The 13230-nt window shown below is 51.2% G+C and overlaps 1 protein-coding gene across 2 annotated transcripts in view; it reads left to right on the plus strand.

The window, feature by feature from the left end:
- The first annotated feature begins 262 nt into the window (after positions 1–262).
- The window catches only part of ANP32A (acidic nuclear phosphoprotein 32 family member A), a 39511-nt gene continuing 26543 nt past the window's right edge, over positions 263–13230 (plus strand). The window contains exon 1 of one of the 2 annotated variants that reach the window (XM_032622354.1): positions 263–465. In XM_032622354.1, coding sequence (XP_032478245.1) covers positions 412–465 — 54 coding nt within the window. In that variant the 5' untranslated portion in view covers positions 263–411. The remainder of the gene's footprint in view (positions 466–13230) is intronic. The other variant, XR_004348415.1, reaches the window with a different exon arrangement.

Genomic DNA, 13230 nt, shown 5'->3' on the forward strand with positions numbered 1-13230 from the left:
CCCTTCCCCCTACATTCCGCCCACCCCCCTTGCTCAGCCGCCGAGCTGCCGCCGCGCTCCTCAGCCGCCCCGAAATCTAAAGGGGTCCGTCTCCGGCACCACAACCAAATGGCTGAGCCTCCCTGGCCGGCTGCGCAGCCCGCCCATTGGTCCCTTCCCCCCCGCCTCCGCCACCATTCGCTGTTGCCCGGAGACCCTCGGCGGCGATTGGCTAAGGCTGCTGCCACTCTTCCGGGCTGCCAATCCCGCCTCCACGGTGATCAGGTTAGTGTGCGCCGCGGGTGCTGGGGGCTCGAGAACCGAGCGGAGCTGGTTGAGCCTTCAAAGTCCTAAAACGCGCGGCCGTGGGTTCGGGGTTTATTGATTGAATTCCGCCGGCGCGGGAGCCTCTGCAGAGAGAGAGCGCGAGAGATGGACATGGACAAACGGATTCATTTAGAGCTGCGGAACAGGACGCCCTCTGATGTGAGCATTTGCCAAAAATATCTCTGTCGGTCCATTCTCCTACTTTGTGTGTGTGTGTGTGTGTGTGTGTGTGCGCGTTGGGGGGAGGCACTTTTTTTTGAGGGGGGCGCCCAGGAGATGTGGGTTTGGGGGTCGGACTGCAAATGAATTGCAAGGTTGGGGGGTTGCAGTGCCATCCGAGCATGTTCTGGCTGCCGCCGCCGCTGCCCTTGGTGTGTGACTACCTGTGCGTGTGCTCCCGCGTGTGCGAGTGTGGGTGCGAGAGTGTGCACCCATCGGGGGCCGGCGGGCGCACGCGTTTGGGTCGGAGAGAATGAGGCAAAATAACCCTCTGAGCTCGCTGCTCCCGTGACTCCGTCTGAGGGAAAGATTAACAAGAGAGGAGGAGGAGAGGGGCTGCCTCCTGGATTTAACAACAAAAAAAGGGGGTTTTATATTTTATAAATGAATCCCCCCTTCCGCCCCCCTCCCGCGCCTTCCCCCTCCCTTTCTCTCTCGCTCGCTCGCTCGCTCGCACACACACAATAAGTTTTGGGCTTCGCGAGTCCGGTTTAGTTTCTGATAAATGTGGGCCGAGGCCCCTGGGGAGAGCGCGTGGGGAGGGGGCTGCAGTGGAGTTGGGAATGGCTCGAGTTTAAAGTGCGTCTTCATTTCTTTGCAGTGATGAGGCGAGAGACGGGGGAGCCATATTTGTAACTTTGTAGTGTTCGTGAACGCGCCCTTTCTCTCCCTCCCTCCCTTTCTCTGCCTCCCTTCCTCTCCTCCTCTTTCTCCCTCACTCTTTCCACCCCACCTTCGGGCCAGATGCTGATGTTTCTTCCTTTCCTTCCGAAGGGAGGATAAATTGGAAGACGGGGGGAGGGATTTTCGAACGTGCAAAGGCACAGATAATCCCCGCGCCTCCCCACCTCGCGCGATCGCTACTGCAAGTTACCCAAAGGCTATGTCCCGGTCCCCCCTCGCCCTTGCTCCTTCCGGCCTCCCTAAGATGCTAGGCTTTGAGCCCTGGCCGCCCCCCCCGGCCCCGACCCCCGGCCCGTCTTTCTCTAGGGTGGGCTCCTTGGCAGCCATTCGGCGCCCAGTTAATAAATGGGCCCGGGAAACTTTGTCAGGACGCGAGCTGCCCAGAGCTGGTGCCTGTGGTGGGTATTGGCTGGGTCCAGATTTATGCGGGCTTAGCAGACACGCAGCTCCGGGATGGGAGTTTGCCTTCCCGTCGCCGTTATTGATTGGGCAGTAGCGGGAGTACGGCCGGAGGAAACTTAAACCGATGGGAACTGGGAGGCTCGGGCAAAAGCCTACCCCCGAGGGGGGAAAGGTGAGGGTGGGTTACTCGAACGCCCGTTTTTGTCTCCCTCTCGCTTTCAAACACTGTTTTATGTGAGTTGGAGGCTCAGCGGAGGAGACTCCGGGTCTGGGGCGAAGACGCTGGCTGACTCCTCTCGTGGCCCCTCCGGGGACCAGCGGAGCGCGGGCGGGAGGACCCCTCTCCCCAGCCCCGTGGCCAGGGTTCCACAGAGTTGGGAGTTTGGGGTAGCACTGTGCGCTGACCTGTCGCCCCTCCAGCCCGTTAAAACCCGAATTCCTGGCACAGGCAGGCCTTGCTTCCTCTTTTCTCTACTTCCTCCCCCAAACCTGAGTGAGACTTTTGAAAACAAGATCCTTTTTGTGCCCCCCCCATCATAACGCAGCTGTGGACTGTAGACGTGCAATGCCTTATGGCGCGCAGGGCGGGGAGGGGGTGGCGGAGGGAGGGGAGGGGTTGCCCGCCGGAGGACACTGGAGTTTCCGCGAACAATTTGCCGGCGGTTTGCCTTTCTCTGGCCGGTTTCATCCCAGCTTGGACCCCGAGCCAGAGGATTGGGGGGCTGGGTGTGGTGATGGGGGAGGGGGCCGGAGCCGCGGGCTTCCCGCGTACTTTCCGGAAGCCCCCCGCGCGGAGGGGGAAGGGCGCCAAGTAGGGGGCCGGGGTCGCGGAGGGAGGGTGAGGAGGCGCGGTTCGCCCGGCCAACCCTATCGCTGCTGCTGGCCAAGTGGGAGCGAGATCGAAAGCGGGTCGAACCGGCTCTTTAAACTTCCCGAGTGTGTGCTGGGGGAGGGGAGCGCGCCGCGCCGAACTGGGAGCGATTTCTCACGCTTACGCCCCCTCGCCTTCGAGTCTCCCGGCCCACACGCCTGCCCCCTACCTTGAGGCGGGGTGGGGCGCGGGTGGGGGTGGAGGGGGCACTTTCTGTCCGTTTGCGGAGGAGGGGGAGAAAGCTAGCTAATGAGGGACAAAAGGGGTGAGGGAGGAGAAACTCGGTTTTTTAAACGTTCTTAAGACAAATAGCTCCCAGAGAGCGCCCCCTGCACCCCTCCCTGCCGTGCTCCCCCCAGGGCCCCCACACACCCACCTTCGGAGCCTCTCCCAACTCTGATCCGGGGGCTGGTGGCCACGCCGCGACGCCGAAATAGGACAAGCAGCCATGTTTCCCGGGTCTCGCGCGGCCCGCCCCTCCCCTCCCCTCCCCCATGGCGCGGCCGGCGCCGAGCGCGGGGCTCCTAATGCGGGCGCCGGGCTCCATGCGGCGCAGGGCGCGGGCCGGCGGCCGGGCGACCCGGCGGCCGGGCCTCGCGCGCGCAGGTCGGGGCGCGGGCGCGCCGGACTGGCCCTAGGGCGGGCCTTTTGGCTTCCCGAGCTGGTTTGGAGCTCGAGGTGTTTTATTTATTATTATTGTTTTTGTAACGGCCAGGCCTGCCGGAGGCCGAGCCCGAAAGGCGCCGAGGCGTTACTGGGGGGCAGGGGCGGCCGCCGGGGCCCTGCTCGCCTGTGGCACGACTGCCGGGCGCCGGGCTGCCATTTTGTCACCGTGGCTGTTGTCCCTGGGTGGGGGGGGGGGGCGCAGACTTGCGCCATCGCCCCGACGGCCCCGGACGTGGAGGCAGCAGGGGGAGCGGGCTCCGGGGACCCCCAGTTGTGCTCTGGGCCCCAATGGGGGTCCCCGCCCCTTGCCAACGGCCTGAGGCTCTGCTGGAGCGTTGCGGCGGCCGTTGCTCCGGGAGGGCGACGATCCTCCCGGCGAGTGCTCCCCCCACCCCCCAGCGCGCTCCCTGCCTCCCCCGCCCCTCTTCTCGCCAGTATTTCGTCCTTCCTCCTGCAGGCGTTTTAGACGTAGTTCAATGTGGCCCTAAAGACGAACGGATCGCCCTGGTGTTTGCTCTTTCTGCGGAACTGATAGGAGGGTGGGGGGAGAAATTAAACATGAGGTTTCTTTTGGTGGGGGGGCGCACGCGACTCTAGCGGCCCTGACTGAAGCCGAGGACAGCAGCCGCTTAGCCGGGAGGGAAGAGTTGATGCGTTGGGGAAACGCCCTCCGGGGCTGGGCTCTCCGGGAAGGTAGGTCGCGCTCGGTGTTTCAGGTGGGTGTTGCAGCGCCCTGCTGGCTGCTAGGGGAGGCCCCCTTGCTCTCTCTCTGCCCCTCCCCCTTTTATTTTTGCCCAGGGGAAGGCAGCCACAGTAGTAAATGTAACCCTAAACCGAAAAGATTAGGGAATAAGGCGTTGCTTTTTAAAAAGTAAATGATGTCTTTTTTTTTTCTAACTGCCTTTCTCTGGCTGTTGACTGTGAACCAGGCAAGGCATCGCGTCGCCGGCATCTGTCTGAGACTTTTTAAAAGCTGATATCCATGCTGGTTAAGCACCTCACAGGTTAAACTCTGGTAGACGTCTGCATGGAGACCAGCTTTCATGGCAGTGCCCGGCCAAGACTGCCCAGGAAGCCAGGTTTAACTTTGACCTTTGGAATACATCACATCATGTTTTCCAGACTGACTTACTGCCTAATTGGGTTCAAGTAGGCTGATATTAACTCCAGTTTATGCAAGCCTACCAGGGATCCAGAGGCAGAAAATTGAGCGTGAGTTCCATGTGGACATGGTCAGTTATGTTTTGGTACTGGATTGCTGCTGCTCATGGTAGTTTCGAGCCTGAGGGCTTCACGGGGGAGCTGGGTGGTAGAACCACACAGGCCTAAGTGTAAATTCCTCGTGTCACAGAGGTAAGATAAGTTAACCTGCCCTGCCCCTGTGATCTCAGGCCGGTTAACTTAACCTACCTCTTTGATCCTTGGTTTCCTCACCTGTAAAATGGGAATAATCCTATTTAATGAGTCAGTGACAAAACTGGCTGGATCTGGCCCTCAGGTGCTCAGTATGCGATAGTGTTATTCTCAGAGAGAGAGGGGGGTGTGATGCAGCACAACTTTGGGCATTTCTAGGGTTTAGAGAACAACAATAATAATGGCTGATGCTTGTATAGCACCCATGCTACGCCTGGTACAGTTTTAAGTGGATTACACATATCAGTTAATTTAGTCCCCACAGCAGCCCTAGGAGGCAGGTACTATTATAATCCTTATATTAACACAGGAAATCGAGGCATAAAGATGTTATCACAGCCAATCTGCATACTCAACCTCTATACTCCCTCCCCTGAAGTACCCTTACTTGTAAGAGACTGTGGGGAAGAGCTTTTTCTTCCTTGGCTTTGAAATATTGCCACCTTATGAGAGAGTTAGAAGACTGGACAGCCTCCTGGTTGAAGATACTGAGGTGGGTGGTCAGGATCAGAGGCTCTCTGGCTTGTCGGTTTTAAGGGGGAGGCCATACATACACTTCCCTAGTTTGGGTGAGCACATCACATCTGGTTAGAATCTGGCCTTTTAGGTGTTGGGGGACACATTTTGAGGAATGAGAAGATAAGCAGGAGCCACTCAGGCAGTGGTGTGTGTGGGATCGTGCGTGTAATGCATTTCCCACTTTTATTATCAGACAAAAAGCTGAACAGAATTGGCATGTCTTTGGTTTCCAGGACCTAGTTTACTAATAACACTTCATGGATCATCTCACTTAATCCCCCAACAACTCCTTAAGGATAGGCCAAGCAGGGTGACATCCTCTGTTGTGAGGGTGAATCATCCAGGCTGGGAGAGTAGGTCAAACAGCTGGTAAGCAGCAGAGTTGGGTTTTCCTCCCACTGTAAAACCGGAGGTCCTTAGTTAGACAGTAAGGACTTTGAAAATTGTATAGTCTGTTGGGTCCCAAACGTGGCCCATCACCAGAATCATCCCGGCGCATGTAGAATGCAGATTCCTGGCTCCACCCCTGGACATTGGTTTAGCACAGGCATTGCCAAATTTTGGGTGAACTGCCTGTTTTTGTATCACGAGCTAAGAATGATTTGTACATGTAAACACTGCAATCAGTTTGATGATGTGGAACACTGAATCCCAGTTAAGGGAAATGTTGTCTCCCTTTCCACCCTGCAAGGAATTATACTTGTCTCCTTGGACCTTTATTAGGAAAAAAATTGTGCTCATTATATGTTTTGAATTTTATCAATAAAAGAATTGTGGAAATTTGTTTTCTTTCATTATAAAAGTGCCTATGTAGTATTTTCAGTTTTGCCTTTAGGTAAAGTTTACTATCTTGCCCCTTACAGAAAAAGTTCGGTAATCCCTAGTTTAATAGATTGTGGAGAAAGACCTTGGGATCTCAGTTTTTAAATTTTTTTAATTATTAAATTTTTTATTAAGTTTGTAAGAAGACTTTCTTCTGGGTGGTACCTTAGGGGTCTTTCCAAGTCCTTTGACATGTGCCTTTTTTTGTTTGTTTTTGTTTTTGTTTTTGTGGTACACGGGCCTCTCACTGTTGTGGCCTCTCCCGTTGCGGAGCACAGGCTCCGGACGCGCAGGCTCAGCAGCCATGGCTCATGGGCCCAGCCGCTCCGCGGCATGTGGGATCTTCCCGGACCGGGGCACGAACCCGTGTCCCCTGCATCAGCAGGCGGACTCTCAACCACTGCGCCACCAGGGAAGCCCTGTGCCTTTTATCTAGTTGATGTCTGGTGGAAATCAGCCTCAATCCATGAACATCCATAAGAAGAGAAATCGTACTTGTTGCTGGTGTAAAATTGAGCATCCCTTCTATCCAGAAGTTATTCTGTGTAACCAACTGAAATTCTTCATCTTGCATATTCAGGCTATTTCAAAAGGTTTTTGCATACCTTGTAGTTAAATGGTTACCCTTAAGTTTTAGATGTCTTCTCAGAGCTAGAGAAAAGGAGGTTTGAACTGCAACGGTTTGAGCTTTGAGGTCTGGAAGGTGCAGCAGCTGTGTACCTGGTGGCTGACATCAGAACTTCAGAGCACAGATCACTGGAAAGCACAGATAATCCTAGAATCTCTCGTTTGGGCCTGCTGCTCTTCCACCGTGCATGTTGCCTGGGGAACGTACTAGCGGCAAAGTGGCTTTGAGTTCCAGAGCCCTTCTTTCTACCTCTCTAGCCTCTTGTGCCTGAGCTAATAAGCAGAAGGAATGGATAGAAAATTGGCCAGGCCACGGGAGGAGGCGATAAATCCAGGAGGGTGAATCCCAGTCCCCATAACTGTGGCCTGTACTTTAAGGACAGCAAACTGCAGACCTAGTTCCCTCTCTGGGCCGCTGCTGCACCACCAGCCTCTCAAGGTAATACAGGCACCTTGATTGAGCTTTGGGGGCTGGTCGTCTAGCGCTTCATTTTATATTAATTTTACCACATTGAAATAAAAAACCTCAGGGCTGTTGGGGATCTTTTATGGAGATTGTGTATGGATGCTCATCAGATGTCTCGTTAACCACGGTGCCTGCCCTCTACTCTGGTGTATCACTTAGGAAAGGAGCAGAGAGCTTGTTGCTGAGTGGTCATGAGCCCTGGTCGAATGAGCTTGGCTGAGTTGTTGAGCCTGAATTAGGACTTGGTGAAGAGGAGGCTCATTACTCTGGTGTCCAGAGGGGGTACTCCCTTACAGATGTTCGCTACCATGCCCTCCCAGGCAACACACACATTTTGACCTGTCCACCACCTCTAGCTAGTGCTCTAGTCTCCTAGGAAGTACCCTCTCCCAGTCCCCCATCACCACTTCCTTCCTCCCACAAGCAAAGTAGAGAAATGGTGACCTGAGTCTGAATCTTATATTACATTGTAATATAATTATATGACAAATGATAAATACCCAACAATGATGTTTTCATTAAAGAGATGGAGTCTGGCAGGGATGGAGACTTGTGAAGGCATCTGTTATTCCGAACTTCTCATTTAATAAAATGGGTTGAAGCTAGATGAACAAAGCTAACAAAGCCGTTGGCCTGGGCCCCCTTCCCAGACGTGGAAGCAGCCTCCCTGCATAGTAGAACCAGTTGTCCTGATGACATTTGTTAACACGAAGCCTATAAAACAAGATAAGATGTCTTTGTTCACTCGCACTGGGCCCCATCGAGTGCCTCCTGGGCCACACCCTGAAACCCCTGTGTTTTCACTCAAATTTATTTTGTTTCAGCTTCACAGATGCCCTGGTGCACACATCTGTTGCCGCCTTTTACCAAAACTTGCTCCAGGTGGCAGATCTAAAAGATGAGTTTACTTAACCCCACGATCACTTACTCTAATGTGGATTAAAGTCTGGGTTATCTTTCCCAGAGGGATTTGCGTTTGGAGATTCTGGTTTGGTGAGGAAATTACCAGAGAGCTATTAGAGACTTGGGTACTCTTCCCAGCCTTGCTATTAACTAACTTGGACAGTCGTTTGGCCTCTTTGGGCCTCTGTTTTCTCCACTCTAAAATGGGAGTGTTGAGTGAGATCAGTGACTTTCAAACTTTTTGTTCCTATACTAAGAAATATGTTTTAAAACACTACCCAGTATGTATTTATTGATACATACACAGGTTATCTGAAAAACTGACAGTACGCTCCCTTACTGGGAATAAAACACTTTTATATTCATTAAAAAGAAAATGCTGGCTTTGACCCATAAATTGATTTCATTACTTGTTAATGTTGGAAAGACATTAAAAGATGAATATTAATGCTCGTTCCTTCACACTCAAATGTTTTGTGGTTTGATTTGGAGGAATGCGGGAATGCCATTTGCAGCTTTGTGAAATCTCTCCGCCGAGGGTCAGTAGTGATTCCTCCTGCTTTGAAGCCATCTCATCTTGGGTCCTATGTTCTCAAGCTGCTCTCCTAGCCCTTTCCCAACCCAGACCTTCTCACAGCATTATGGAATTATGGAATCATTATCCTAAATTCCTGCCTAGATGGATGCCTTCCAAGTCTCCTGGTTGTGCCAGCAGCCCTCCGCCAAGCATGTTCCTCCACCCCCTTCTCTCTACCCTCACTGCCCCCCCCCCTTTGTCTTTGTAAAATGACAATGTAATAGTGCCTACCACACAGTCTGGCACAAAGTACAGGCTCGATAAACATTAGATGTCATTGTTATTATGGTCTGTTCCTAGACACCGCAGTTGGCATTCACTTAAAAAAAAAGTTTACATTATCAACAGACACATTATATCAAAAAGTAACATTTGTTTCAGTGGGGAAAGAGGTTAGAATCTAGAGATTCAAACTTGCCAGTTGTTTTTCCCCACAAGCAATTCAACAGTAAATGTGTTGTTTCTCCATCTAATGAGTGTAGCTCTAGCATCTAAACATCATGGAACAGCCCCAGCACTGGATTCTAAATAGGTAGTTTCTGCTGAGGATAATAACATGACTCTCCCTTTTCCTGGGCAACACCTGGTCACTACCTAAAGCGAGTAATTCAGACACTACTCCTCAAACTGCCCACCAACCCTCCACCCCCTCCCTCCCAGCCAATGACCTTCCCCTCACAGAGAAAATGGAAACTTCCTGGTTTCCTAAGAAATTCCTAGACCAAACCTGTACCCAGCTCAGCTGTCCTTTGGGTCTTACCTGTGCCTGCCTTTCAGTTACCTTTTTCCTCCTGGGCACCTAGCTACTCTCCTTTGGATCCTTCTCAAGCTTGGGGTGTTTCTCCCATCTTAAAGCAGACAGGAAATGTCCCTTGATCTCCTATCTCACTGTAGCAACTGGCCATCTCTCCCCTTTTACATTCAAACTTCCTGAATTGTCTAACCACCTTCTCCCTTCCCTCACTTCTCTCACACCTCAGCCTCCGCAGCTTCCTAAACAGCTCCCCAGATCCCAGCAGCCCTCACTGTCTTCTACATGACTCCTCAGCAGCAGTACTGTATCCCCACCCTTGACCTTCATGAGATACGTTCCCCATTACCTCCCCCTTTCTCCAGTATTTCCCCTGCGGCTGTGGCCACTCCTCAGTTTCCGCGGTTCTTTGGCCCTCCTCTCTGCAGCCGTGAAGTATCGGACTTAGTCAAGCCCAGGCCCTGAGCTCTCTCTTGTTCTGTATTCCCTCCCCACAAAATCTTGTTCTTCCTCACTGACAGCTGCAGGTACTTTGTGGTGCCTGGGGTCTGACGTTTACTGTTAACATCTCCGGCCTGACCTCTTGACTGAGCTCAGGACGCACCTAGTGTCTCCCCCCGAGTGTCCCCAGAGCACCCCACATTCAGCATGTCCAGTGGGAACCCATGGCCTCTGCAACCTCCTCCATCCTCCCCACATGCACACCTGTGATCTTTCCATCACAAATCCTGTCAGTTGCAAATATCATCCAGCCGATTTCCCCTGCACAAAGCCCCCTTGAAGCCATGCTTCAGACTTGTTAGAATGACCTTACAAAAATGCAAGTGTAATCGTGTCACCCTGTACTTAAAATACACCATTGTCCTTAGGATAAAGCCCAAAAGCCTTAATAAGACCAACAAGAGTCCTGCGTGGTCTGCCTCTTACTCTCATCTTTTCCCTCACCCCCCCTTTCCCACTGTGCTGGCCTCACTACCGTTTACACTCTCAAATCTACTCCACTCTGGAACTGCCACCATTACTTCCCTAGCATCTAATCATCTTTATGATCTCCTTCATCCGATATCCCTCCTCAGCTCTAGGTCTTCTTTTGTTCTAAAACTCTTATAGAAATTTCCTTCAAAGAGCTTCAGTTTGTAATTAGACATTCCTGCGTGTGTTTGAAATGGCATCTCTGTCCCCATGAAGCCGGTAGGCTGCATGATTGATGGGACCTGTTTGGGCTCAGCAGTGCACTTGGCACGTGCCAGGCATTGTAGAAGTATTGGTTGAGTGAAGGAGCCATGGTCCTTGTACGTTCTTGTCATTTTCATCACCCACGGTCTGGTGAGCCAAGCACGAAGCCACTGAAACAAAGCATCCGAAACACCACTATGGTTTGGTGTCCTCAGCTTTCCCAGGGTCAGTGTGAGCTCCTGCCTCTGGGTGGCTGATTCACACCTTCTCAGCCTAGTGGTCTTCACGTTTTTCTGGGTTTTATATCCCGTGTCGGTAAAAAATTTGAACCTGAGCCCTGGCCCCGGTGTGTCTCCCTTTAGTTAGGAATTATTCACATACATTGCCTATAAATATGTACATTGTAAAACCACCAAAAAATTAAAATTTAAGAGGTTAAGTTAAAAAATATTAAAAGTCCGAGGGTTTACTTCCTGCAGCCCCGTGGATTGTCTGGGGATGATCCACTTAGGAGACCACTCGTCCAGTCAGTTGCTTTTTTTTTTTTGAATTTTTGAATTTTATTTTACTTATTTTTTATACAGCAGGTCCTTATTAGTTATCTATTTTATACATATTAGTGTATATATGTCAATCCCAGTCTCCCACCACCACCACCACCACCGCCACTTCCCCCGCTTGGAATCCATACGTTTGTTCTCTACATCTGTGTCTCTGTTTCTGCCCTGCAAACTGGTTTGTCGGTACCATTTCTCTAGGTTCCACATATATGCGTTAATATACGATATTTGTTTTTCTCTTTCTGACTTTGCTCTGTATGACAGTCTCTAGATCCATCCACATCTCTACAAATGACCCAGTTTCGTTCCTTTTTATGGCTGAGTAATATTCCATTGTGTGTGTGTGTGTGTGTGTGTGTGTGTGTGTGTGTGTGTACATATATATATATGTATGTATGTATATATATATACATACCACATCTTCTTTATCCATTTGTCTGTCGTTGGGCATTTAGGTTGCTTCCGTGACCTGGCTCTTGTAAATAGTGCTGCAGTGAACATTGGGGTGCATGTGTCTTTTTGAATTATGGTTTTCTCTGGGTATATGCCCAATAGTGAGGTTGCTGGGTCATATGGTAATTCTGATTTTAGTTTTTTAAGGAACCTCCATACTGTTCTCCATAGTGGCCGTGTCAGTTTACATTCCCACCAACAGTGGAAGAGTGTTCCCTTTTCTCCACACTCTCTCCAGCATTTGTTGTTTGTAGATTTTCTGATGATGCCCATTCTAACTGGTATTAGGTGATACCTCATTGTAGTTTTGATTTGCAATTCTCTAATAATTAGTGATGTTGAGCATCTTTTCATGTGCTTCTTGGCCATGTGTATGTCTATTTAGGTCTTCTGCCCATTTTTGGATTGGGTTGTTTGTTTCTTTAATATTGAGCCAGTCAGTTGCTTATTTTATTTTTAATTTGGTTACGAAAGTTCACGGCATACAAGAAATGCCTGTGTCTTATTAAGTGCCGTTTCCTTATTAAGATCTTCCTCGCCCTGGTGTTAATGGGTAGGAGTGGAGAGCATTCTTAGCCCTTCTTTGATAAGCAGGGAAGATCCAGTGGTCTGCTTGAGCTCCCCAGCAAATCAAGCGTCTGTTGCCCCATGTCAGTTGGGTGCTGCCTGGTCAGGCTGTGTGCACAGACCCTCCTAAGTTCCCTCAGGTTGTCCCTTGGGGTCCAGTAAAGCCAACTCCTGGGCTGCTCCTGAAGATGCTTGGAATAGCCCAGAAGCACCTGAGATGAGAGGATTCCATCAGCCATAGACTTCAGCTGGTCATTGAAGTGGGGGGGAGGAGGCTTTCTCCTGCTTATCCCTCAGGCTGGAAATAAGTCAAAGGCAGGATCTGTGTGGGCCAGAGGGAAACCTGGAGGAGAGAAGCCTGCCGGTGTTCCCGTGTGTTTTTGTGGGGCACCATCAGCAAGGTTGTGCCAGGACTCTGCAGTCAGAAGTGCCCAGAAGGTCTGGATCGGTGGATTCTGCCGCCTCTTGCAGAAGGCGTGAGTGAATGAGAGAGATTCCTGAGTGAGTGGGGGCTGCGGGGAAGCACAGCCCTTATAGTAAATTTAAAGGGATTAATTGTAGATTTCTTCAGGGGCATGCATCATGAGGAGAGACCCGTCCCACGTAATGTAACCAGCTTTCCCCTGAGCCGTTGGCCTCCCCAACAGGCCCAAATGGTGTGGCTGTGGAGGGGAGGGTGAGGGGAGCTCACTTTCACTGACATGGGTTGTGTGCACAGCCTCCAGGATGATGCACGGGGCTTTAGGAACGCTCTGTAAGTATCCGTGTAGCAGGTAGAGTTCATTGAATCTAGTTACTTATGTCCTGGGCTGGGGGCAAGGGATATGAACATGGGGGAGCGGGTTACAGAAAGCTGGTACTTACTGCCCGTTTCTGTGGTGGAGCTGGGGAGGCATATATATATATATATATATATAAACAGCACATAGGCAGGAGGAAAGGTGTGTGGTTGGTAAGGCAGATTTCAAGCCCAGCTGTGTATCAGAACCACCAGGGGAGCATTTTGAGAAATTCCCAGGCTCTACCCAACTCCCGAGTCAGTCTCCCAGGGTGGTGCCCAGTCTGTGTATTTTTAGAATGCTCTAAAGGGGTTCTCTAAAGCAAAGTTGGAAGCCGCCACATTGAGGCGGGGTGCAGAACTTCACAGCGGGTAGGAAGAAGTAAGCTAAGCGGATGTAAGAGAGAGGAAAATGGAGCAAGGAAAACAGGAGATTGGAAAGGATGCAGGATTTAAGCTGCTGAGGTGCT

Source organism: Phocoena sinus, chromosome 2 (assembly GCF_008692025.1).
Source record: "Phocoena sinus isolate mPhoSin1 chromosome 2, mPhoSin1.pri, whole genome shotgun sequence".
Lineage (NCBI taxonomy): Eukaryota > Metazoa > Chordata > Mammalia > Artiodactyla > Phocoenidae > Phocoena > Phocoena sinus.